This window comes from Prionailurus bengalensis, chromosome A1 (assembly GCF_016509475.1).
Source record: "Prionailurus bengalensis isolate Pbe53 chromosome A1, Fcat_Pben_1.1_paternal_pri, whole genome shotgun sequence".
NCBI classification, from domain to species: domain Eukaryota; kingdom Metazoa; phylum Chordata; class Mammalia; order Carnivora; family Felidae; genus Prionailurus; species Prionailurus bengalensis.
In genome coordinates this window covers 114,681,862-114,708,637 of record NC_057343.1, presented here as the reverse complement: position 1 = coordinate 114,708,637, position 26,776 = coordinate 114,681,862, and the positions used below count along the sequence as shown (strand labels likewise).

General features: G+C 43.8%; 1 protein-coding gene across 3 annotated transcripts in view; it reads left to right on the top strand.

Moving 5' to 3' along the window:
* The window catches only part of KLHL3 (kelch like family member 3), a 286,330-nt gene that overhangs the window by 196,160 nt on the left and 63,394 nt on the right, over positions 1–26,776 (top strand). For 2 of the 3 annotated variants that reach the window (XM_043588624.1, XM_043588615.1), the window contains 3 exons: positions 3,327–3,433; positions 13,896–14,017; positions 23,147–23,309. In XM_043588624.1, the coding sequence (XP_043444559.1) occupies positions 3,327–3,433; positions 13,896–14,017; positions 23,147–23,309 (392 nt within the window). The remainder of the gene's footprint in view (positions 1–3,326; positions 3,434–13,895; positions 14,018–23,146; positions 23,310–26,776) is intronic. The other variant, XM_043588633.1, reaches the window with a different exon arrangement.

The window sequence follows — 26,776 nt, the reverse complement described above, 5'->3', positions numbered from 1 at the left end:
CCAATTTGCATGTCTTCCATTTTCATGTTCTATTTCATTTTCATTTTCTATTTCACTTTCTTGCCTACTTGCCCTACCTAGCCTCCCTAATCTTATCTTCCTTATTTGGTATAGTTAGTCATTCCTTACTTTTTGTAGACCTCTCTTTGCTTGTCTTGTCAGACACCATACGTTTTGGGTTTTCCTCCTATTTCACTCGTTACTTTATTGTTTCTTTAGCTGGCTCTTTCTCTTTCCTCCAACCTCTTAACCATCTCCCACCTTTGAAATTAAGACTTATGAATCCATTTGCCTACTTGATAAACCCCACGTAGATGTCTGATATGCAGCTCAAATTTAGCCTTAGGAAGGTTAACTTAACTGCTAATCCTAAATGAAATGTTTTATGGGAAAAAAAGAGAAAGAAATATTAATGTTCACGGAATGTTAACAGCACTATTCTTTATCTTGTTCACAACATATCTGAATTCTGATACTCAGGGGACATGAACCCTGGTCAGTTTGATTCCAGAGCCTGAGCTCCTTCCGAATAGCTATCACAAAGTGGATAGCCCTGTTTTTCTCTTGTTGAGATTGTTTTTTGGAGTAGTGTGTGACAGCTCAGGAATAAAGAATCCTATAGGATTTCTAGTAAATGGAATTAGAAATGCTTGTCAGCCATGCAGTGCTTTAGAGCTGCTGCTTCTCTCTTCTATATAGAGTGGATACACAGAGATGTCTCAGTGTGCAGACAGGCTTTACCATTCCCAGGGAAAGCCTACATTGAGTTTTGGGTGAGTTTCTGGGTCACTTTCCTAGATTTCTCTAGCCTTGAGATACACTTCTCATCAGAACCATTCTCCTGTATTTGCTTAACTGGATTCTCCACCTTTAAACCTCATTCCCTCTTGTCTCTTTTCCTTTGTTCATGAACTATCAGCTCCTCTGGGTTTGTGCAAGATATCCCATTCTGACATTTGCCTTTTCAGCACCTGGCTCAGCATTTGCTCAGCATTTCTGACTCATCTGTTTTGCTTTCCTTGTTAAAATGCTGGTTACAAGAACAACAACAAAATTACACTTTTTTGGTCAGTTCTTTTTAATTGAAGTATAGTTGACAAATGACTTGTACTTTTAAAGAGTAGTGATAACTCCTTTTTCTCTTTAAAATAGTCAATGAAAGTGAAATGAAAATGTCCAAGATAAGTCTGTTCATGTTGTGACTACATTTTTACAATCCATTTTGTCCAGATTAAAAACTAGCCTGTTCTCAGGTGGCATCTGCAATCTCATTTGGTCCCCACGATGGATGTCCTGAGGCAGCTAAAAAAGATGAGAAAACTGGTGAGATCCTTTGTCCATGTTCTCATAGCCAGTTAAGGGCAGAGCCAGTTCTCTTCCCAGCTGAGCTGGTTTGTTCTGATAAAATTTGTCTTTAGAGTCTGCTGTCCACTGTAGTGTGAGGTCCCATTGCCTCTTGGCACTCAGAGGTGTCACCCTTCCCTGATGCCCCCTCACAGGGACTTTATTCCATAGGCTGAAACTTTCCTGATCACCTTTCAGTATTGGGGCTAACTTATCTTCTGATTTTTTGTTCCTAAGTATGAGCCAATCATGGGGCATTGTGGCACCAATCCAGAATGAGAACTAGATTCAAGACTCTGCCTTCTGTGGCACCTCTCTGAGCTTCATAGACCAGATGAACTCTAAGGGCATTTACAGCTCCAGTCTTGTCATGCTTTATGATTCTATTTTCTCTGATAAGCAATCCTGCACTAACGTCTGAATAGTTGGCAAAGGTTTAATATGTCACTCCAGGGATGGCAAATAGGTAGCTTATCTCCTATCGATCAATCATGGAAGACTCATTAAAAAAAATTTTTTTTTAATCTTTATTTATTTTAGGGGGGGGCAGAGTGTGAGCAGGGGAGGAACAGAGATAGAGGGAGACCCAGAATCTGAAGCAGGCTCCAGGCTCTGAGCTGTCGGCACAGAGCCCAACGGGGGGCTCGAACCCATGAGCCGTGAGATCATGACCTGAGCCGCTCAACTGACTGAGCCACCGGGAGCCCCAATGGCAGACTCATTCTCTTCATCTCATCCCTGTTAAATGGATCCCATCATGATTCAAACTTCTCAGTCCAGTATTGTGTGCTAAGTAGCCACTGCCAGTGGATCACAGTTGACATGAGTTTGTCCTGACTTCCCTCTGCATCTAGTGCTTCACTCTGAAGGAGGGATTAGTGGTGACCAGGATAACACAGACTTTAGGAAGATGGGTTCTGCGGTTCGGCTGCCTGCATTCACATCCTTTTTCCACTGCTCCCTTTTTGTGTGACTTTGAGAAAGTTACTTAACTTCTCTGGACCTCACTTTCCTTTTTTGTAATATGCAACATAACAACCATACCTCATGGGGTTTTAGACAGGATTAAATGCAGTAATATGTATAAAAGAGTGCTTAGAACAGTGCCTAGCATATGTAACTCAATAAATTCTTACTATTGGAAGGCTGGTGGAGGAAAAATCCTTAGACTGACACTTTGTGGTGCCCTTTCTATCCTTCAAAGTGGTCTGATGTTCATTCTGTCTATGAGTGTGGATTGATCCCATTTCAAACTTTATTTAGTCAGTAAAAATTTAGGGCTTTCTTTAGGCTAGGCTTGCAGCCAGGTGTTTAAGATATAATAAACAAGTTCCTTTCAGAGCTTGCAGTGTAGTGGGGATGACAAATAGTTTGTTTTGAAGGTAGTTACAGTATCCTTAATAATTGCAGCGATTGGAGCTTGCACAGGGTCTTTAGGGAGCAGCCTTCTTGGTGATAATGTTAAATCTGGGTGGGAAGATTAATACTTGAGTTGTCCCGATCTGGCTGGCCTCTTGCCAGTGTTTCATAGGTATTAGGTCCCTTGGGGAATTGTTAATGCTTGTTTTCGTGGGCGGCACATCTCAGTGGCATGCTCATGCTCCTTGGCATTCACTCAGTCCCTCGACTGACTGCCCCAGGATTTTCCCATTGCTCTCTGAGCTGCTGTCCCTCTGTCTCAGTCAGAGCTGAAGGAGCCGAGGAGCAGAGATGTGAAGACAAATGAAAGAACCCTGAATTTGCAGCGCCAGAGTAGCTAGGTCTCTCTGTGCGCCTTAGGAAAGCATGAATAGCCCAGCTTATCAGAGATTTGGGAGAGTCGATGAGTTCATCCCCCTGCCTAACTCAGGATAGGGCAAATGTCTGCGACAGTCTTGTATGGTGGCGGTGTGGAATCTGGGCGGGAGAAAAAATATCCTTGTGTGGCTGGGGGTGGGCATTGGTGCTGTGACCCATGCTGTCCCCTCACTGGTGTTTTACAGTAAACAGCTGTTGTGTGACGTGATGATTGTGGCAGAAGATGTCGAGATAGAAGCCCATCGTGTGGTCCTGGCAGCCTGCAGCCCCTACTTCTGTGCGATGTTCACAGGTATGGCGAGGGGCTAATGATAACCCATGATTATGGGGCTGCAGCCCCAGTGAGAGATATTTTGGGTGGTGGCCTGAGGGGAGGCAGGAGACAGAATGCTATGACACTCACTGTAAGGAGCTTCTGTGTATCAGATGCTATGTTTTGCACCATGGGGGACATGGTGGAACCAGCCAGGCATGCAGCCTCTTGTCTACTATGAGGAAAAAAGAGGTAGAACCATAGAGTTGATTAGTTCTCACACTTCAGCATGCATCATAATCATGTAGGGGAGCTTTTAGAAGTGTAGGCTCTTGGGCTTATCCCCACACCTCTGTTCTTTCATTTTGCAGATGAGAAACACTGAGGCTGACAAAAAGGGAGGGACTTGCCCAAGATCACATAGGAAATGAGTGGAGCTTGGCTTCTTGATGCCTGGCCCATTGCTGGACCAGCTTGTCCTTCCCTGGCCATTCCTACCAGGCAAGGTCTGCAAACCCTCTTGAGACTTTACAGGAGTGTGGAAGAGATTTGGGAGAAGTGATGGCAGGGCTTGGAGGGGAGAGGAGAGTAAGATAGGAATTTTCACCATCTGGCACCTTTGCAAACTTTCTAGAGGGTCCCTGTTTCCTGTATATGCCCAATAGTCCTGTCCAGCTATTTCACATGTGAGACTGAATGCCTTGAAACCCACAGAGCTTCCTGTCTGTAGTGCCTCACAGCACCTCCCCTGCTCACTGAAGACCAATTGTGCCTGCTGAGACCCTCAGGCTGGGTCCGGTGTCCCTTCCCCACGTTCCCCAAGTACCCATTGCTGCTTGTGAGTGTGGTCACTATCACTCTTGTGTTGCTGTCTGTTTTCTGGCATCCTCAGTGCCTGTGCTGTGACATCTTGTGTATCGGCGGCTTCTCATCCTGCAGATTACAGGTCATGTGTCTCCCCAGAGGGGCCTCCTCTGACCACCTGTGCCTTGGTTCCTCACTAAGTTCCCTTGTTTTTCCTAACGTTTATCCCTACCTGAAAATCCTGTTGTTGGTTGTTGATTTTTTTTTTTTTAATCTGTCTCTCCTCACTAGACTGTAAGCTCCTTAAGGACAGGAGTCTTGTTGGATCTGTTTGCTACCATATCCTAAGCATCTGGTACACGACCAGAGTCAAATGTATTTTAAATGAATGAATGAAATGTCTCCATAGTTGATTATGAGCTTTGGGCACTTGAGGGCCATGTCTTGTCACTGCTGCATCCTCAGAGCCAACCACAGGGCATGGTATTTAGTAGGAGACAGTAAATAAATGAAGCTTAAAAAGAATGAAGGTGGGCTTGCTAAGAATGGGTGAGTGCAGGCACCCTGTTTTTGCTGAGTAGGCTCTTTCCCTTCTCCTAATATAGTATGTGGCCTCTCATGGGCAAGAGTGGTTCTAGTTGCGGGTGACTTAGTGATTGTGTTTTGAGAGTTCCTCACATGTGGACCCCCCTTTGGCTCATTGTGTGAAGGAGCTGTAACTCAGGTAAGTGGATCAAGCCACTCTTCCATCACCTTGAACCTTGGGTCAGGAATTAGCAGCCTGGAAAATGTAGTTGTGAAAACCAGTGAATTTCACTACCTGGAAATTTTGAGCTGCATGCTCTTTGAAGTAGTTTCAAACTCTAGTAGCAAGGTTTTTATGTCTTTATTTACCTCTCTCGTTCATCTGTCTATTTTAAAAAAATAATTCATTTTGTTTGCAATAGTTATTTGGTTGCAACTTCACTAAGTAGCTCTGCCATTCATTGTTTTCTTGTGTATGTGGTTTAGAAAGTCCAGTACTGAGAGAGGAAATCTGTTTGGAATTGCGATGAATTGTAGTGTTGCCTCCACTTGTTGCTAATGAACTTGCCTCTGGAGTAGTGCAAGTGCCCAAGCAAGAACAAGATGATTTTAGAAACATAAAAAATGTGAATGCTTCTGGAGCAGATGTTGGATTCTAGTCGTTAAAGGGAGGAAAAAATCAAGAAGAAACAATCTAATGTGATGCCCAGCTCAAGTCATCTGTTGAATCTGGTTACTGTCCATCCTTTCATCCTTCCATCCATCCAGCCAGCGAGCCATATCTGTCTGTCTTTCTACTCACCCATGTACCTCTTCAAACACTACTCACATATGTTGATTGCAGAAAAGAAATTAGAGAATGTGGACAAGCAGAAAAAAAATATATGTAATACATCATCTAGATAAGATTATAGTTCATATCCTTTCAGATTTTATATTTATAAATATGTACACATATGACATAAAATTTTAATATAGGGGCACCTGGGTGGCTCAGTCAGTTGAGCATCTGACTCTTGATTTTTGGCTCAGGTCATGATCCTGGGGTTGTGGGATCGAGCCCCATATCTGGCTCTGTGCTGAACATGGTAGCTTGGTAGCTTGAGATTCTCTCTCTCTCCCTCTGCCCCTCTCCCTTGTTTGTGCTCGCTCGCTCTCTCTAAAAAAATAAAAAAATAAAAAATACCTAAAAAAATAAAAAATTTAAAATCCCACCAAAATAAAATTTTAATATAAATGAGCCATTTTTTATATACATAGTTGATGTAATGTGTATTCTTAAAAAAAATTACTGTTCATCTTCCTGGGATGTTCTTCCCCCTGCCTCTTTGCCTGTCTAACTCCTATTCATCTCTCATTACTGCTTAAGCAACACTTCCTCAGGTAGACTTTCCCATGATCCCCTTGGATTAGGTTAAATTCTTTTGTTATTTACTCTTGTGATACCATACGTTATGCTTGTCTTTAGTATCACTGCTTATTTCATTACTTCCTCAATATCTGATTGCTCTGGTCAGTCAGTTAAGAACTCTACCTTAATTCACTGCTATCTCCCCACTGCCTACCTGGATCTTCCATGTAGTAGGTGCTCAGTGAAAATTTGCTTAATCAAACCATTGGTCTATGGTCAGTATATTTTCACATCAGTGAAATCACATCTACGTCATAATTTCAATGGCTTCGTAAGATTCCATCATATATGTCCAAGTCAAAAATTGATTTCCATTTTGGTTAGAAATTCTAATTCTTTCTAATATTTTGCTATTATAAGTAATACTGTCATGGGTATCTTTGCTTCTTAATATTTATTTATGTTATAATTATTTCCTTAGAATAGACCCCTAGAATAGGGGTGTGCACATGTTGAAGATTTGAGACACATGCCACAAATTCACATTTCCTAGAACAGTTGGACCAGCTTATGCTTCCATCGGCATTTTGTGAGATTTGTGTATTTTTTGAGGCCCCTTGATTTGGCTTAAACCTTGGTAAGCAGGTTTAAAGAGTAACATTGTAAAATTTTGTTCTAATTATCAGATTCAGCTTCAGAATTCATAAACTTAATCATGAAAAGGCCCAGCTGACTTTTTTCTTTCAAAAATTTTGATAATTTATTTTATTTTGTTTTTAATTTTAAATCCAAGTTAGTTAATGTATAGTGTAATAATGATTTCAGAAATAGAATTTAGTGATTCATCACTTACATATATCACCCAGTGCTCCTCCCGACTGGTGTCCTCCTTAATACTCACCACCCCTTTAGCCCTTCTCCCGACCCTCCTCCCTCCATTAACTCTGTTTGTTCTCTGTATTTAAGAGTCTCTTATGGTTTGCCTCCCTGTTATCTTATTTTGCCTTCCTTTCCCATATGTTCATCTGTTTTGTTTCGTAAATTCTGTATATGAGTGAAATCATATGATATTTGTCTTTCTCTGACTTATTTTGCTTAGCATAATACATTCTAGTTCCATCCATGTTATTGTAAATGGCAAGCTTTCATTCTTTCTTATTACCAAGTAATATTCCATCATATATGTATGCCACATCTTCTTTATCCATTCATCAACCGATGAACATTTGGGTTCTTCCCATACTTTGGCTATTGTTGATAGTGCTGCTATAAACATTGGGGCGCATGTGCCCCTATGAATCAGCACACTATGTGTGCATGTGCCCCTATGTATCCTTTGAATAAATACCTAGTAGTGCAATTGCTGGGTCATAAGGTAGTTCTATGTTTAATTTTTTGAGGGACCTCCATACTGTTTTCCAGAGTGGCTGCACCAGTTTGCATTCCTACCAGCAGTGCAAAAGTGTTCCCCTTTCTCCACATCCTCACCAACATCTTTTGTTGTCTGAGTTGTTCATTTTATCAGCTGACTCTTGTTAAGTCCATTTCTATCAGCATGTTTAAGGCCAAAATGAAAAAGAAATACTCGTGACGTTCTTCTGACTTGAGTGGTGTGATTATGATCTTTTTATTTGGGCTTAAAGTGTTTTTACTTTTTTGTCCTCTGAGTTCATATTGCCCAAATGTCCCAGATATCAACCCTGCTCTTTGACCATGTTCTGCACAGAATAACTTGGGATAAATGTGACAGTGAGGTCTGAGTGCCCAGAGGAGAGTGTTGAGAGGCAGCCAGCTTGCAAGAAGATTCAGGATGGGCTGTCACTCAAACTGCTCAGCACTCCTTTAGCACAGGGATTAGAGAGGCCAGCAGTGCTATGTTCTGCCCATCTTCGTCCTGTGAATAGGGAATACTTTAGATTGCCCTGCTTCCTCCCCATCTAGCTCCTCCATCCCTAGGGAAGCACATTTTACCAAAATAGCCTAGTCAGTTTTTTTCTCTCTCTCTTTTTTTTTTTGTCCTTTACTATGGGTTCTGTGTACTAGAGTATTTCCACTCCATATGGGTCCCTACGTGTCATCTGAGTACATTAAAAACAGCCCCATCTTATGGTGTTAAAGGAACTGGGTTTTAAAGAATATGTGGGCTCAGGGTATTAATGCCCCATCATCACTTGATAGAGGTGTGGGGTTGCTTGCTTTCCTGGGCTCTCTGTGGTTCTTGGGGATGTCGAGGTACAAGGTCTTAAGGTATGGCCTAAGGATTTAAAGAAATTTAAGATCTACTCTTTTAGTCCAGGTCACTCTCATCTTTCACCTAATTTCCTGCAGCAGCTTTGGTACTAGTCAAGCTGCCTCCTATTTTGTTCCTTCAACCCCAGCCTGTTCTCTACACTGTAGCTATAGTGACTTTCCAAAAAATCAATCTGATGCATCCCTCACCTGCTTAAAATCTGTCAGGGGCTTTTGAAGGGGCACATGCACCACAATGTTTATAGCAGCACTATCAACAATAGCCAAATTATGGAAAGAGCCCAAATGCCCATCAACTGACGAATGGATAACAAAGATATGGTATATATGCACAGTGGGATATTGCTCAGCCATCAAAAAGAATGAAATCTTGCCATTTACAATAACATGGATGGAACTAAAGTATATGATGCTAAGTGAAATAAGTCAGAGAAAGGTAAATAACACATGATTTCACTCATATGTGGAATTTAAGAAACAAAACAGGTGAACATAGGGGAAGGGAAGGAAAAGTAAGATAAAAATAGAGAGGGAGGCAAACCATAAGAGAATCTTAAATACAGAGAACAAATTGAGGGTTGCTGGAGGGGTGTTGGGTTGGGGGATGGGCTAAATGGGTGATGGGCACTAAGGAGGACACTTGTGGGGATGAGCACTGAAACCATTATTACACTATATGTTAACTAACTTGGATTTAAGTAAAACTAAAAAAAGACATGTGTCATGAAATCCATGTTTAAATGCACATCATTTTCAGAAATGATCGTAGTTAAATTAAGATTTATTTAATACTAAAAACTAAAAGAAAGTAATTGGCTTAATCATTCCGCCATTTGAACCAGCATAGAGTATCCTTTGAATCAATATTTTGATCCTGGTCTGATCCCTTGTTAACATAACCTGATAGCTGAAAGAAAAAAAATCTGTCAGGGGCTTTCCGTTACTTTCAGGATGCAGTCTGAACTCCTTGGCATGGCCCACAAGGCCTTCCATTTGCCTAGATTCTGCTTCTGTCTCCAGCCTTGACTCCCCATTACTCTCTCTCTCTCTCTCTCTCTCTCTCTCTCTCTCTCTCCTTCCCCCCCCCCCCCATTCCTCTCTTTGCTGTGCTTCTGCCACATTCAGCTTCTTGTGGGCCCAGAACAGGTCCTGTTATTTCTTGCCTCTAGACCTTTACATACACTACTACTGTCTTTGCCTGGAATATTGATTCTTCCCTCATACTCCCTTCTCTCCTAACTAACCATGACTCCTTCTCCAGATCTCACTTTAGATCTGTGGTTCTTAACCATGATGAATCAATCTGATGAAAACAATGGATTGTCTTCTCCCCAGTGGCAAATACGGGTTCCTGTGTACTATTCATTTTGCATACAGGTCAGGGTGCAGGAATCCCTGCTTAACAACTCTTTAAGCTAAGCCCTCTTTTCTAGTATTTAACACATTTCATAATTGTTGATTTACTTGTGTCTCTCCCCACTGGACTGAGCTCCATGAGGGCAGGGACATAACTTATTCATGGTTGTGTCCTCTGGTCCAGCACAGTGCTTGGCACATAGGGACTGCTTGATATGTGTTTGTTGAATGAATGAATGAATGAATGAATGAATGAACAAATATCTGCCCTTGAATGGATCATGTTCTTTTTGGAGGAATAGGACATGCATGGTAACAGATGACAGGCAGAAGTGGAAGAGGCTAGAAAGGTGTGCGACTAACACATTTTCTGAAAATGAATAAATCAGGAGACTTTAGATGCTGGAGAGGATGTGGAGAAATGGGAACCCTCTTGCACTGTTGGTGGGAATGCAAACTGGTGCAGCCACTCTGGAAAACAGTGTGGAGGTTCCTCAAAAAATTAAAAATACATCTACCCTATGACCCAGCAATAGCACTGCTAGGAATTTACCCAAGGGATACAGGAGTGCTGATGCATAGGAGCACTTGTACCCCAATGTTTACAGCAGCGCTTTCAACAATAACCAAATTATGGAAAGAGCCTAAATGTCCATCAACTGATGAATGGATAAAGAAATTGTGGTTTATATACACAATGGAATACTACTTGGCAATGAGAAAGAATGAAATATGGGCTTTTGTAGCAATATGGATGGAACTGGAGAGTGTTATGCTAAGTGAAATGAGCCATACAGAGAAAGACAGATACCATATGTTTTCACTCTTACGTGGATCCTGAGAAACTTAAGACCATGGGGGAGGGGAAGGAAAAAAGAGTTAGGGAGGGAAGCAAACCATAAGAGACTCTTAAAAACTGAGAATAAACTGAGGGTTGATGGGGGGTGGGAGGGAGGGGAAAATGGGTGATGGGCATTGAGGAGGGCACCTGTTGGGATGAGTATTGGGTGTTGTATGGAAACCAATTTGACGATAAATTTCATATTAAAAAAAAAAGAAAATTCAAATCTGAGGTGGTTGGGCTGGGCCTCTTGGCGAAAGCAGAGGAGGAGGGCGGAGGGCTCTTGGGTTGACCTTGAAGATGGAAGGACATAAAGAGCTCATGTTTTGTTTTATTTTGTCAGAGTAGTCGAGGTAAGGAAAGGAGCAAGAATGACCAAGCCTTTGTTGGTTTCTGCTCCTCAGGAATTACTGGAATCCATGGAATTATGAGATATCAAGGAAAGCCCCTTTTTTTCCTTTTCTTCTTTTTCCTCCAACAAGTATTTTTTAAGTGCTTGTTATATGCCAAGCACTTTGTTAGGTGTTGAGGATATCTTGGCAAATGAGCTTGACAAGATCTTCTCCCTCTTGGTTCTTGTTTGCTAGGTCTTACATACTAAGTTGTCCTTAGAATTTGGACCAAGGCCTTGTTTGGGAATACTTTTATCAAGGTCATTAGTTAGGGTTAGGTTTAAATTATCCAGGGATTTGTGAGAAATGACATGTGGTCTAGAGTTAGGCCAAGATTCAAATCCCAGCCCTGCCTCTCACAGCCATATGCAAATACCTTTTGAAATTCCAGTTCTATAGTTTATAAAATGGAAATAATATCTACCTCCTGGGATTGTTACAAGGATTGAATGAAATAACGTGTATAAACCCTCGGCAGAGGTTCTGGCACACAGTAGCAGCTATTACTGCTACCACTTTCAGAGTCTGTTTAAGCTGAAGCCTTAGTTTGGTGCAGTAATTTTTGTTGGTTTATAAGAAATAATGTTGGATTTTACAACTCTGTGTGATTTATACCGGTTTCTAATATCCTATAAAGGAACTTTCTTAAAATAGATTTTGGTTTTTGAGGCCATAGTTTTTCCTTCACGTGGTTTTCCCGTTTGCTTATTGAAGTTTAAGTATTTAATATAGAAAATTAGAAATTTTGGAGCCATGTAAAGAAGCAGGAAAAAAATATCCCAAAGTTCCACCATCTGTGTCTGAATGTTTGCTATACATTTGACTAAGAATGATCTTGCATCTCCCCAGAAAAATAAAACTTTTGCCCATATATACTGGTAACTTCATGTAATTTCAGGAGTTTCTACTTGTTTACCCCAAAGTTACAAAACTGATTGATCTTATTCTCAAGTACAACTTCCACAGAGAGAAAACCATCAAGCCAGGCTCTGATTTCACACTCACATAAGGGCTTCTGAATCCCTTGGTTCTTGCAGTCAGGTGTTTCTTTTTTTTCAGTCTTTTTTCTAAGGCCCAAGTTCTTAAACTAAGAATTGGCTGTCTGTAATTATCGTTTGCATTATAATTATCAGCTGGACTCTTACTGATGAATTTCTTAATAGCTGTTTAGAAAGATAAGTTGAACTTTTGATTTTCTTGGGTGTGGATTTTTATTTTATGTGTCTTGGAGTAAACTCAAGAGAGATTGTGAGAGCCTGTCTAATGGGTGCAGTAGAAATCCCCTATCTTTTCCTCTTTCCCCTTTGCCAGTTTGCACTGCCTCAAGGCTCTTTGTGCTGAGGCCTTTTCACTGACTTCTACCGGTAATCAGAGAGAAGACAGAACAGGGTGGAGGGTCTCTGGTCTACCTGGTCTGATGGTGGAAGGAGTGGGCAGAATTTGGAATGATTTTCTTCCCTCTTCCAGACTCATTCAAATCTCTAACTGTGTTGGGCTGGGAACTGTAGATTGGTGGAGGAATCATGTGCTGCCCATGCAGCTTGGAGGTGGGCGTCTGCAGCCCACACGCTGTACTGTACTTTATTTTCTTGGCTCCAGCACACAAATTCCACAGAGAGAAAACAACTACCCGGGCTCTGTTTTCATACTCACATAAGGGCTTCTGAATCCCTGTTTCTTGCAGTCAAGTTGCCCTTTATTTTAGTCTACAAAGACACATGTCTAGCCTGTCTTTTCCTACTGGAATCAGCAGCCCTTGTTGGATGAGTTTGGCTGTAGCCAAACCCATGTGCTGTGTAAGAGGGCAGGCTGGGGAAAGGGGCCTCATTTCTGTGCACATGTGGTACTGCTGCTGCCCTAGTTCACAGGCTCTGTCCTTTTCTTTGTTGGATTATTATCAGGGCCTCCCAACTGTTTTCCCTGCCTCTGATCCAGCTTCCACCGTGCATCCAAAATTTCATTCAGAAATACCCATCTGTTGATGTCATTCCCCTGTTTAAAACCTTCCAGTGGTGCTACTCCTAGGATCAAGTCCAAACTCATTTGCGTGGCTTACAGGGCTCTGCAAGCTCCCGCTGCTGCCTCCCTCTCCAGCTTCTTCTCACTGGCACCCCATACCAGCCTCTCACTCTTCTCCAGATTTATCCTTTTGGCACTTTCCTGCCTTTACAACTTATGGCTCCTGCATCCGGCTCATCCTTCCTCACCTTTGCTGCCCATGGAAATACCCAGCTTAAGTGTGACCTCCTACTAGGATGGCTTCCCAGGGCTTGTTTGCTCCATCTTTTGCATTCTTGGGATTTAGTAGAGGATCGTGAGTAGAGTGTGGGCTCTGGAGTCACACTCACTGGTTTCAGTCCCAGCCTGGCCCCTTCCTAGATGTGTAACTGTGGGCAAAATGAATACCCACCCTCCTGTGCCTCAGTTTCTTCATCTGTGAACTGGGGATAGTATTAATGAAACTCCTAGGTTGTTGTGAAGATTGAAAGAGGTGCCACTTTAAAGTGCTTAGCCCATTGCTTAGCCGTAGTTAGCACTCGATAAATGTTACTTTGTATTGTTGTTGTTATACTGGCATGTTATTTATATCTCCATTAAGCTCCTATCGCCTCATATATTTTTATATATCTGCCCTGCTAAACTGTGCGCTCCTTGAGGGCAGGTGCATATCTTGTTCACTTTTCTGAGCCCTGTATGTACAGGTTTATAGTAAATGTTGGTTGAATGAGTTACTACTGCACACAGATTTGCCTGCAAAATGGGAATGGGCAACAGACAGAGTGAGGAATGCATAGAGTTGGGTTTGCAGATGATCACAGACCCAAAGTTGATGTGCCCTTGAGGTCAGCTGTTTTATCCTCCTCCATGCCTGAATCCCTTCTGCCACCTCCCAGCCCTTTTATGCTGCCAACACAGGGCAGGAGGCTATGTGAAAGTTAAGCACCAAGTTCGTGACCGTTTTGGTTTTGTTTTGGACTGTAGGTGACATGTCTGAGAGTAAAGCCAAGAAGATAGAAATCAAGGACGTGGATGGGAGGACGCTGAATAAGCTGATTGACTACATCTATACGGCAGAAATCGAGGTGACTGAAGAGAACGTCCAGGTAAACTCAACCCCAGCTAATCACTCACCACGCACTATTATTGCATCATTTCATTGAATCCTCGCGACAACTCATTTGGTAGCTGGAGAGGAAGCTAAAGCTCCAAAGAGGTTAGGTGACTTGCCCTGCGTCACATGGCCTTTAGTTGGGTGAAAGACCCTCACACCCATGCCTGTCTGATCATGGCACCCATACTCTTAACTGCTAAGCCGTCATGCCTCTAAATGAGCTTGGGCACCAGAGCAAAGTCTGTAACTCATGTTGGTTCAAACTCTGGGTAAAGGGTGACCCCACTTCTCCCCAGTCATCATCTCATCTCAGGGATTTTTACTGTGGATTGTGAGGCTGTTAAAAATTTTTCCTGTTTCAACATTAGTCACCTGAGTTTCTTTGAGCACTCATGCTCAGAGATGGAGGTGCCAAGCACCAGGCCTGAGTCTCAGCAGGGGTGTGCGGCCGTGAAATGTGTGCCTTTTCCTCCTTTTGCTGCCCTGCCCTCATCCTCAGCCATCTGAGGATTGAAAAGAGGAGCCAGCAAAGACACTGCTTCATCCAAAGGTGTGCGTCTTAATGGTTGGGGACATGAGGCAGCACCGGCATGCTTCACTAGGAGAGATGGTTGAGGGTGTGTGGCCCATTCTGGAACCTACAAACCCCTGGGCCAAACACAGACACAGGACATACTATTTCTTGTCATTAAGGGCCTTACTATTTCAGTAAAGTGCTGGAAGGTACATGTGATATGAAGGATTTTCCTTTTTTCTTTTTCTTAAAGCACAGTTCCACCTTCTTTATTGTGAGGCAGATACCTCTCCAGTGACCAAAATACCTATTTCCCTTTTCCAGAACACCACCTCCTTTATCAGGATCACGGTATTTGGAAGGCTGAGTTGGTAATCATTTTTTCATTCAATTCAACCCAGATGTTTGAGTGCCTCTTATATGCTGGGCACTTCGTTGGGCTACGTGGTTGTAATGATAACAGGGGTGATTCCATGTCACTCAGTTTGTGGTCTGGGGGTGAAGACAGATGCTCGTCAAATCAGCACACAACTAATGTCTGTGCACAGATTGTGATAAGTCCTTTGAGGTAGGGAACATGGTATATAATTAGAGAGTATCAAGGAGACGCAGTTTAGATGGGTGAGGGGATCTGGGAAGGGCTCTTTTGGGAGATACAATTTAAGCTGAGGCTTGCTATGGTGAAGGGTACTTGTGAGGGTAAAGGGTAAAGGCAAGCTGAGGGTCTGAGGCACCCTGCGTTCGGGCCTCCAGAGCCTGCCTCTCAGTAGAGCCTGCCTTTGTCTCTGGCCTCTGGATAGACTTTCAGGTTGTACAGTGATCTAGTCTAATCCCCTTCCCCTTTTAAACTGAGGTATATACCCCATAAAACACACAGCCTTTGCAATTCATTTCTGGTCTTTTTCATCCAGAATGAAATCGGCAAGGGAGTGTTCACATCTTAGGTCTAGCAACAGAAACTAAACAGCTGAATGACTTTTGGGCAGTAACAGTAAGTGCAGAATAATTTGATATAAAGTGAGTATGGTGCATGTGTTGAAAAACATATGAAAAGGTTAATATCAAACCACCATCACATTTATATTCACTTGGATACTTTGAAAAGTGATGTAAATATTGATATTTACAGAATGAAAGGAATTATATCTTTTGCAACTCTAATGACCAATGCTAGATATCAACTGAAAAATGTACAGTGGGTTAATAATTTTTTAAAAAACCTTGCATTAGGGTATATCAATAACTGTTAATCATATAGTGTAGTAGACAGAGTAATGACCCTCTCCCAAGATGTCCATGTCCTGATTCCTGGAGCCTATGAATAGTTAGGTTCTAACTGTCAAAGAGCAGTTCACTGTACAGATGGAATTAATGTTGTAGATCAGTGGACAAGCAATGGGGAGATGACCATGCATTATCCCTGTGGGTCCAGTAGAGTCACAGGGGCTCTTTGAAGTGGAAGATGGAGGTAGAATAAAGAGAATCAGAGAGATATGACCCGACACAAACTCAACTTGATGTTTCCATCTTTAAAGATGGGGGCCATTGGGGCGCCTGGGTGGCACAGTCGGTTAAGCGTCCGACTTCAGCCAGGTCACGATCTCGCAGTCCGTGAGTTCGAGCCCCGCGTCGGGCTCTGGGCTGATGGCTCAGAGCCTGGAGCCTGTTTCCGATTCTGTGTCTCCCTCTCTCTCTGCCCCTCCCCCGTTCATGCTCTGTCTCTCTCTGTCCCCAAAATAAATAAAAACGTTGAAAAAAAAATTAAATAAAAGATGGGGGCCATGAACCAAGGAATGCGAGTAGCCTCTAGAAGCAGGAAAGGCAAAGAAACATATTTTCCCTTAGAGCCTTCAGAAGGAATGCAGCCCTGTTGACACCTTTATTTTAATCCAGAGAGATGCATTTGGGATTTCTGACTTCCAGAATTGTAAGAAAATAAATTTGTGTTGTCTTAAGCTACTAAGACAAAACCAAACACTTCCCCACCACCCCCTCCCCCCCAAAAAAACCGCACCCAATAGCAAAAAAAACAAATACAACACTGTAGGTGAGGTTGTAGATTGTATGAATGGAACCAGCTTTTTCTAACCTTTTTACCATGTATTTGTTGAATAACTTTCTTTCTCCCCCATCAAGTCCAAAGTATTTACAAACTTGGATAAGTAGAAGATGTTCCACTCTGGATCCTTATCACCTGGCCGGGTATTTGTCTTTGTTGCTTTGGTCTAACCCAGTGGTAGTGTGTAAACACCATTTATGAAGGCAGGTAGCAGCAGATAAACTCATCAGAGACCTCTATAGAAAGTGGCTTCACCATTGTTTGTTGTAAAACTATGTTATAGGGGTAGGGCAGGGGCAAGATCGAAGATGTGCAGGTTCAGAGGAAGAAGTAGAGATGAGGCAGGAGTTGAGTCTGAAGGGAGGCCTGGGTCTGAGCCGTAGCTTCACCCCTGATCAAGAGTGAGTGCGCTTGTTCTAGCTCTGTCCCCGGCATGGTGTCTGTTTTCCCATCTGTAAAGTGAGGGCATGGGAGTCAGTGAGCTCAGGCCAGAGAAGACACTTACTCTGTCAACCCATGATTTGTGTTCCCTCCCTTCTACTAGAGCCTCTCTGACGCCCTCACTGACACCCTGCCTTAAGGATCTGTTTTCATAATTAGTAGCCGTTTTATTGAGTGGTCAGACTGTCAGCCTTCAAATCCTGGCTCCACCATTTTCTAGCTGTGAGATACGAAGCAGCTTACTTAATCTTTCTGTACCTCAGTGCTTCATCTGTAATATGGGCGTAATAGCAGTACTTAATTTCATAGAGTTAGTGTGAGGATTAAATGAATTAATATAGGTAAAGCCTTAGAACATTGCTACCCTGTGCCAGGCAGATAGTATGGGCTCTGTGAGCGCTGTGAGCACAGAGACCCTGTCACTGAGGAGCACATGGTCTGAGAGTAGAGATGCATGGCTAGGCAAATAGGTACTCAGCAGTGTGGAGGATGGGGATGGTCATGGGGGCAGCATCACTGAGGAGGTGTTGTGTGGGCCCCATCTTGAAGGAGTACTGGGTGGTCAGGCCTTCCTCCTCTGCCTGCATGCCTGTGTCCCCATTGGGACATGAGCCCCTAAAGGGGCCTGCTGTGTTCATTTGTGTGTGTGTGGTGAGGAGTGGGGCACGTGCAGGGGCTCCAGTGGAAGGCACAGTGTGGAACCTTTAGGGAACTGCGTGTTGCTTGGAATCCATGGGATATACTAACTCTGTTTACATTTTTCCTCTTCACTTTACAATGTGGTTTGATTGGGGTGACCTCCAGGAAAACAAAACAAAAAAGGTTGAGAAGAGAAAGTTTAGATCAAAACATGGCTGCTTCTTCATGCTGTGACGTATCTGCTGAGGCAGTTGCTCACAAGCTGTAAAGACAACCTTTGTTGAGGATTTGGTGCACTGAGGAGGTGAGTCTGGAGGCCCTGGGGCTCCCCTGAAAGCCTAGGAAACAAGGATCAGAGTCTGGGGCTTGGTTAAATGGCTCCCAGCGCTCCACTCTTAACCCCTTCCCAGGCACACAGGCACTGGACAGACTGAATTGCCTTTCCCTGGTGGAGGTAATAGCCATCATAGCTGGCACTTACTAATACTCATTGAAAGCCAAGTATGTGGCAGTCACTTCACATGCGTCATTTCACTTAATTACATCACCACCAAATGCGAATATTCTAGTATGATCCCTCTTTCACAGTGGAAGAAGCTAATGATCCGAGTGGTTGAATAAGCGGTAGCTTTAAGATTTGAACCCAGCTCTCTCCGTCTCACCGTGCTCTGTTGACATGGGGAATTTGAGTTGCTTGTTAAATGAATGATCAGAATCTTGACTTCTGCTCCTAATTTTAATAGTAATAAAAAGCAGTTTAACTGAGCACTCCCTATGCACCAGGCTCTCTGTTGACTGCTTTAAGTGTATTACTGCATTGGATTCTCACAACAAGCCTCGAAGGCAGTGCCATTATCATCTTTACTTTACTGTTGAGGAGGCAGAGCACAGATAGGTTCAGTAATTTGCCTTAGTCATATGGCTGGTAAGTTGAGAAGTCAAAATTCTAAGTGACACTTTAAATCACAGCACCATTTTGCTAGTGCTTCTGCTCATCTACATACCGCTTTCCCTGTCCTTCCCATCCTCCCTCCCTCCTTCTCTCTCTCATTCTCTCTCTCTTTCCCTCCCCCACTTTCTTTTTTTTTTCAACACATTTTTATTTAACAGTGTTTCTAAGTTTATTTTTGAGAGAGAGTATGAGTGGGTAAGGGGCTGAAAGAGGGCAGGGACAGAGGATCCAAAGCCAGCTCTGTCTCACAGCAGAGAGCCTGATGTGGATGGAGCTTGAACTCATGAACTATGAGACCGTGACCTGAGCTGAAGTTGGACGCTTAACCAACTGAGCCACCCAGGCACTCCTAACCATGTTTCTATGCCAGTCCTCTTGTTTGGTGTTGGCAGAGACAGACCCACTGTGTGACTGGGGCCTAGGCCTGTCACCTGGCCCCTCTGGTTACTGCTCCCCCTCCCTCTGTGCATGGCCCTGCTGCCCTGAAATTCCAGGAGTAGGTGCTTTCTGAGGCAGGGCATTTCCTTTTGTTTTTGTTAGAGGAAACAAACTCAGTGACGGGATATCCTCTGCTGTGTTTTCATGTTATCCAAGGGAGAGAAAAAACAAAACGGGGCCTGCTCGTGAAAAATGGAGGGGAGGCCATTTGCAAGCTAGGAGGAAACCTGTAAACTCTACTGAGGGTCATCCAAGGGCCCGTTTTCCCAGAACCTTTAACACTGGGGTGACAAGAAGCAAACCAAAAGCTTTTTGACCTGGGGTCATCTTACATCCCTGTGGTGGTTCCAGCCAGCAGCTCCTACATGCTCAGCCTCCTCCTTCCAGGAGCCAAGCAGTGCTGCCCTTGTGATTCCACCAAGCCAAGAATCCGAGCTTGGTCTCTTGTTCACAACCTGTTACTGCTGCCCCTCAAGGGAGTCAGGGAGTTGCGTTGCACACAAGATAAGAGAAGAGGAAATCCTCAGAAAGCCCTTGTTGTTGTGGGAGAGGGAAATGAGGATAGCCACCTTAGGGATGTTTTGCTCTCTTTTCTTTCACAGCCTTTGGGGATTTTTGTCTGTTCCCATCATGTGCAGCCCCCAGAATCCCCATGGATGGTGCCCCAGTTTATCCTTGAGACTTAGAGTTTGAGCAGTGATTTATCTTCTGGTCTCCAAACCTTGCCCTCAGTGTTCTGACTTCCTTTACTTTTCTTCACGCCTTCCTGTATGAAGCAAGTAGTGGAAGAAAAGGCCTTTTGACTCATAGCTAATCACAGTGTAAGATCAAAGAGAGGGAAGGAGCAATTAGAGAAACCACAAGTCCCCGTTCACTTTGGGAAGTCATCTTGGGAATGCTTTTGGGCAGGAGTGGATCCAAACAGGATGGAGGGGTGGTGTATAGAGAGGTGGAAAGCCTTAGAATTTTTGCCTGCTAAGTGTGTTTTGTGAACAGTAGGGAAAAGCTATGTAGGGAGCTAGCTGTATCCAGGGAGGTTTTAAAAACTGAAAGTATAACCTAAGGAATATGTTCAGGGAGTATTATTTTAATTTCTTTGGCTGGTTGTCACGAGCTTGAGAATTTAAGCACCACACCGTGCCACTGCCTTTGTGGTAAAAAAGAGGGCAAGGGGGAAGGAGGTGTGTGTCTCTCGCATGCTGTCATCTTGGTTTGACTGGCAGTGCAATTTGGGGGCGGACCAGACTCTCAGAAATCCTCCTGTGTGGGGCTTAAAAGGCTGCTGTCCCTTTCTTGCCTCTTCTTAGCCTGACCCTTTTGGGGCCTGCCCCACCACTGAGTACAGTGTGTTCTGGACAATGTTTGATTATTCCTCTCCAGCAGGGGTTCTTAGGATAACTGGTTAGAAGTTCCTGGTTCCTAGTATGATCAGCTGTCCCAACATGCTCAGGACTGAGGGGTCTCCTGGGACATAGGACTTTCAATGCTAAAATGGGCAAAGTCTCAACAAACCAGAATGACCTGTCGACCTATGGCCCTAACTGTAGATTGTAGCTAGTGCTGGGTCAAGGGAGTATCACAGAGGTCGTTTGGGGATTTGAAACACAGCTTGCCTTTCCTGCTATGTATTCAGCAAGAATGGTTAATGGTTCTCTACTTAACTAGCAGGCAAAGACTAATCTGGTCCTAGAATCTGTTTGGCTGGACTGAGCAAGCTCACAGGTTAATTGAGGTTCCCAGTTTATGGGTGCTTAGTGGGGCTACCCACTAGGTGGCTGCTTAGTGGGGATGGAGCTCAGATGGTCACATTTGGAGCTACGTTATAGTCTAAAACTCCCAAGAGTGGGTGAATTTACCTTTTTCCTTCTCTGGAATGAATCAGTGGTTCAAAAATTACTAAGGACATGATGTTAATTTACCGTTGGGGACATAGCATAGGGGAAGAAAGAAGGGAGAGGAGCATGCTTTCTAGAACTTTCTGGAACTCAGCTGTGTGAGGGAAGAAGTTAAGCTCATAAAGAGGAAGAGCTTGCCTTGTGGAGAGTAGGCTCTTAGCTCACTAGTAGGAGCATTGGTGGTGGAGGATGACATTGGTGGTTTCTGCCTATAGCAGGGATGAGGAAAGGCTGCCTCAGTTTTAGCACTGAAAGTCCTGTGTCCTGGGAAATGCTTCATCCCTAAGCAAACTTAGCTGTTTACCCTCGTAGTAGGATAAGGCCCAAGAATGGGCAGGGGGACAGGCTTTTTGGCCTTATTGCATGGAGCATTCAGACATGTTTGGGGAGAAGGTCAGGGTCTAGAATTTAAATCTCGTAAAAAAAAAAAAAAAAGACTTTTGTAGTGCCCTAAATCAGAAAAACAAAACAAATACATCTGTAGCCTAAGTCTTCCTGGGCAAGCTCTTGTGGATGAGAACAGCTGGAGTCTGGCCCAGACACTCTCCCTGAGAGTCAGGGGAGCAGCTAAGAGCAAAGGCTTGGGACGCATGGGTGTTGTCTGGGGGTGAAATGGATGCTGGGGGCCCCGAGCTAAGCAGCCTCAATGAAACTATAATGCTCTGTGATTGTTTTTTTCAAGTTTCTTTTTTGGAAAGTCATTCTCAGACTGTGTACCTTTTCCCCGAGAGTGGGGGTGGAGGGCAGCAGAGCTGGGGTCTAATAGGACTGTGCCATCTCTTCTGGGTATTTGATCCAGAGGGCAGGCTTTGGCAACTGTGGGCAAGTCCTAGGGAAACTAGACTGGGATTGGCACCCCTCTGGCCTGCTGAAGCCAGTCTTCTCTGGCTTTTAGGAAAAACACATGCACACACACCTGAGCAGGAACTATTTCTGTTTTCCAGGATACAGCATAAATACTCATGTGTTCTGTGACCTTTTAAAAGGAAATGCCTCTCTCCTTTCTCTGAGAATGTACCTAAAGATGTTCTTTACCATTTTTCTTTTGGATGGCAGAATACGGTGTGATTGCCTGAATCTCAAGGGGTTTGAGGGTCACTCTTTTGTTCCGGTAGATTGTAAGCTCCTTAAGAACAGGGATCTGGTTTACTGTGCTTACCACTAAACCCCAGAACCTAGACCAGTACCTGGCATACAGATGCTTAAGTAGCGAACGCACTAGTTAACAATTTAGTCTCTGCCTTTCTGAGTGAAAATGATATGTTTAAAGCTGTAGAGAAGTGCTTTCTGAAACTTGGCTGTATGTTAAAATGCTTGGGGAGCTTTAGAAACATCTCACTGGCCAGGTCACATCTCATACCTATTAAGTTAAAATCTTTGGGGGTGAGACATAGGCATCAGTATTTAAGAAATTCTCCAGGTGATTCAGTATGGTACCAAGTAGGAGAACCAATCTATCTTGGTCTGCTTGGGCTGCCATAACAGAATACCACACAATGGGTGGCTTAAACAACAGAAATTTGCTTTCTCCTAGTTTTGGAAATTACAAGTCCAGGGTCAGATTTCCAGCTGATTTGGTTGCTGATGAGACTCTTCCTGGCTTTTCATAAGGTCGCTTTCTTCCTGTGTCCTCACACTATAGAGAGAGTGAGAGCTGTGGTGTCTCTCTGTCTTCTTGTAAGGGCCCCATCTTTATGGTTTCATTTAAACCTTTATCACTTCTTTGTGGGCCCCGGTCTCCAAATACAGCTTGTTGGGGTTAGGCTTTCACATTACAAATCTGGGGGAGGAGGGCACAAACATTCAGTCCATACGGTGGTTCTAGCAGCTGCATGCATCACCGGGATGTTCATTAGAAATGCAGGCTCTCAGGCCCCACCCTGGACCTATTGAATTGGAGCTTTAATAAGATCCCCAGAGATTTCATATATTCGTGATTGGGAGGCACTGGTGTGGAATATAGGGATACAGAGCATCTGCTGATGCTGAGGATCTACCAAGCAGAGAGTAGTGGGAAATGGGGTTGGGGCTGCCCTGAAGGAAGTTTGGACTTAGTTGGACAGGCAGGGGAGAGCCATGCAAGACCTCGCGAGCATGGGAGTGGTATGATTGGGATGGTGTTTTAGTGAGATGATGCCCTGCCAGAAGTGTCTAGTGTCTCAGAATGTCACCTTCTCCTCCAGGTGCTGCTCCCAGCAGCCAGCTTGCTGCAGCTCATGGATGTTCGGCAGAACTGCTGTGACTTCCTGCAGTCTCAGTTGCATCCCACCAATTGCTTGGGCATCCGCGCATTTGCCGATGTGCACACCTGCACTGACCTTTTGCAGCAGGCCAACGCATATGCAGGTAAGGGGGAGCTGGGGTGCTGCACCTGTGCCGAGCTTGTGGGTTTAATAACCTGCTCCTCAGAGACGGTGAGAAGAGCGCTGTGCTGGGAAGCGGTTGTGATGTAGTCGGGGAGACAAGACAGGTGGAGGGATACTTAACAGTAAGAGTTCCACCAATCACCAAGTGGAATAGGATTAATTGCCAGACAGTCATTTTCACAAGAGAATAGGAAGGAGATCTGAGACTTTGTGGAAGGAGGAATCATTTGAGTTAGGTCTTGAAATCAGTCTTTTTTGTTGTTGTTTAAGAAAATTTCCTTTTTTTTTTTTTTTAATTTTATTCATTTTGAGAGAGAGAGCATGAGCAGGGGAGGGCAGAGAGAGAGGGAGAGAAGGAGAATCTCAAGCAAGTTTTGCACTGTCAGCACGGAGCCCGATGTGGGGCTCAGACTCACAAATCTTGACATCATGACCTGAGCCAAAGTCAAGAGTCAGATGCTTAACCAGCTGAGCTACCCAGGCACCCTGAAAATTTCTGTCTTGATCAAAGTGTTCTATGAGTATGGTTCTAGAAGCCAAATACTACTGCAGAGCCTGTAATGGTAAGCCAGAGTCCCCTGCTCTGCTTTCCCACACCAGCTCCATTCTCTATGTCCACTCAACCTTCAATTCTGACAGAATTAAAGGGCAGGTTCTGATTCTGCTAAAAGGTGCAACATCTACTCATTACTTCCATTTATCTAAATAAAATGTGCCACTATTTTCGATTTATTAGTTTGAGATATTATCTGTTGACTTTTCACAGAAGTACAGGACTGAGCTTTCATGGACTTTCCCTCATGTATACACGCTCTTTCTTGCTCTATTCTCCCAGTACCATTTCTACAACCAAGTTGAGTTACCAATTATAATTAGGTTTTTATAATCAGAAAGGCAGTTAATAATTGCTTTTTTCAGGCCTGAATTATTTTTTTATTAAAAAAATTTTTTTAATGTTTATTTTTGAAAGAAAGAGAGAAAGAGAGAGTGAGCAGGGGAAGGGCAGAGAGAGAGGGAGATACAGAATCCAAAGCAGGTTCCAGGCTGTGAGCTGTCATAGAGCCCGACGTGGGACTCAAACCCACAAACCATGAGATCATGACCTGAGCCTAAGGTAGGCACTCAACTGACTGAGCCACCCAGGCGCCCCAGGCCTGAATTTTATTCACCTTGTAATCTCACAGATGTTAGAAAATATCTAAGAAGTGCTAGTTAATATGGAATTAAGTGTAGTAAAGTCAGTACTAGGCATAGACTGTGACATTATGTTGCATTACTTTGTTGGGGAGTATATTTGTTCACCGATGCTTGAATGCCTGTGTTGGACATATTCTAGGTGCTGGAGAAGTAGTAGAAAACTAAACAAGTCTCTGCTCTCATGAAAAAAAAATTCCTACCACCAATCCTTGTAAGACAGATTTTTGTAAGAATTGAACATCAGGGGCACCTGGGTGGCTCAGTCGGTTGAGCGTCCAACTTCGTCTCGGGTCATGATCTCGGGGTTCGTGAGTTTGAGCCCCACATCGGGCTTTGAATTGACAGCTCAGAGCTTGGAACCTGCTTCAGATTCTGTGTCTCCTTCTCTCTCTGCCCTCCCCCTCTCGTGCTCTGTCTCTCTCAAAAATAAGTAAACATTTAAATAAATGAATGAATGAATGAATGAATGAATGAATGAATTGAACATCAGATAATGGGCTGATTCCACATCAGATAATGGGCTGATTCCATTCCGTTTCTCTGCCAGAGCTTGTCATGCTCTTATTTTAGTGGGGTTTTGGGAGGGAACAGAGATCGACATGAATGTTCAGTACACCATGTTTAGCTGGAAAGAAATCTTCACTGATACTTATTTTGACTCGAGGACAAAGAAGGATCATGGGTGGCCCAGGCAATGGGTCTAGTCATTTTAATCAATAGATTCACTCATGGCTCCCTCTTTCCCTTGCACTAAAGTGTCTCATTCTTCCCCCTGCCCAAACAAATACCATCTGTCTTTGTGTCTCCTATTCATCCCGTGTCTGGAAATGAGCCAAGGGCCTGTTGCCTGTCCACCTGCCAGCTCCCTGTGCTGTGTTAGTCATTCAGTCCACAAAGCAGTACGCATGTGCTCTATTTCTTGGAATCCTTGTGTTCTTTTATCAACCTCTCAGACTCCAGGAGCCTACATCGATTCTCATTTCTCTCTGAAGTCTGTTTCAGACACAGTTGGTAAGATGATGATTCTTATGAAGGACATTGCCCAGTGGTCCCACTTCTGAATTCTGCTGACTCTTCCTGACTCTGAACCTTGAGTCTCCTATTTCTTTGCTCCCACTCCTGTGCCCTCTTTTTCCTTTCTATCTTTCACTTTCTTTCTTCTTTTATCTCAAGGAGCCCTTTCTCTGCCTAGAGAGGGCTCCCAGCCTGGCCTTCGAAGAGGGTTGTGCTCAGGCTTTGCTTCACCAGGAGCCAAGAGCTTGGCCAAGGCCCAGGTCAACTTGTGAACATCTGCTGGTATTGGGGCAAAGGGAGAGTGCTTACATGCCAGCAATTCTCTTTTTCTTCCTTGTCTCCCCTCCCTAGCCTTCTCCTTCTGCACAACATTTGCAAGTATGTGTAGTTTTGTGTTTTGTAGTCAGCTGACAACAATTTTCTGAAGTTTGGGTTGTGTATTTAACCCCCAACTTTGACAAGTTCCTTGGTTCTTTCCCCCACATTCACAAATTGTGTCTTCCCCCAGTGGTCCTTTCACTGTCTGATGGTGACAGACACTTGTGGGAGGATGGGGAGTATGCTGTTGGAACACAGTGTTGTCTTGATACTCCTTCATCCTGATGCTGTCATGGTGATTGGCTTCTGTCAGCGTTGTGGGTGTTTGTGCACACAGATGTGTATATAGATGTCCTGTTGAATTATTTTTAGTTGGCATTTATTGAGCTGCCACTTTGGGTCACATCCTATGCTAAGTATTTTATGTACATCATCTCATTTAATGCATGAAATAGCTAAGGAAACTAAGGCACAGAGAAGTGAAGAAATTAGTTGGTGTCACACAGCTGGTAGAGACAGAGGCAGGGTCCAAACCCCATAGCATTGACTCAAGAGCCAGTGTTTATAACTACTACATTCTTTGGCTCCAGGCTCCATTTGGACATAGGTGGGCCTGTGGATTGGTAACTGATGAGTGTTGGTACCTAGAGTTGATGTTTTTCATTGGAAATGTGAGCCTGGAAGACTGCCATGTAGTCACCATGTAGACAGACCATGTAGACAGATGACCAGCTTCTCTGCTAGACTCAGGGTGTTTAGTCATCTTTGGGTGGAGAAGTGAGATGTGGACATCTTCTCTTCGCTGTTAGGCTGCCCCCTCATTGCTCATGTGAGTCCTCCTACTTTTCCTGTCACTGTTAGTGTCACTTGAGGCTGAGAGTTTCCTCCCTGTGGAGCCTTGTGTGGAGCCTGTGACCA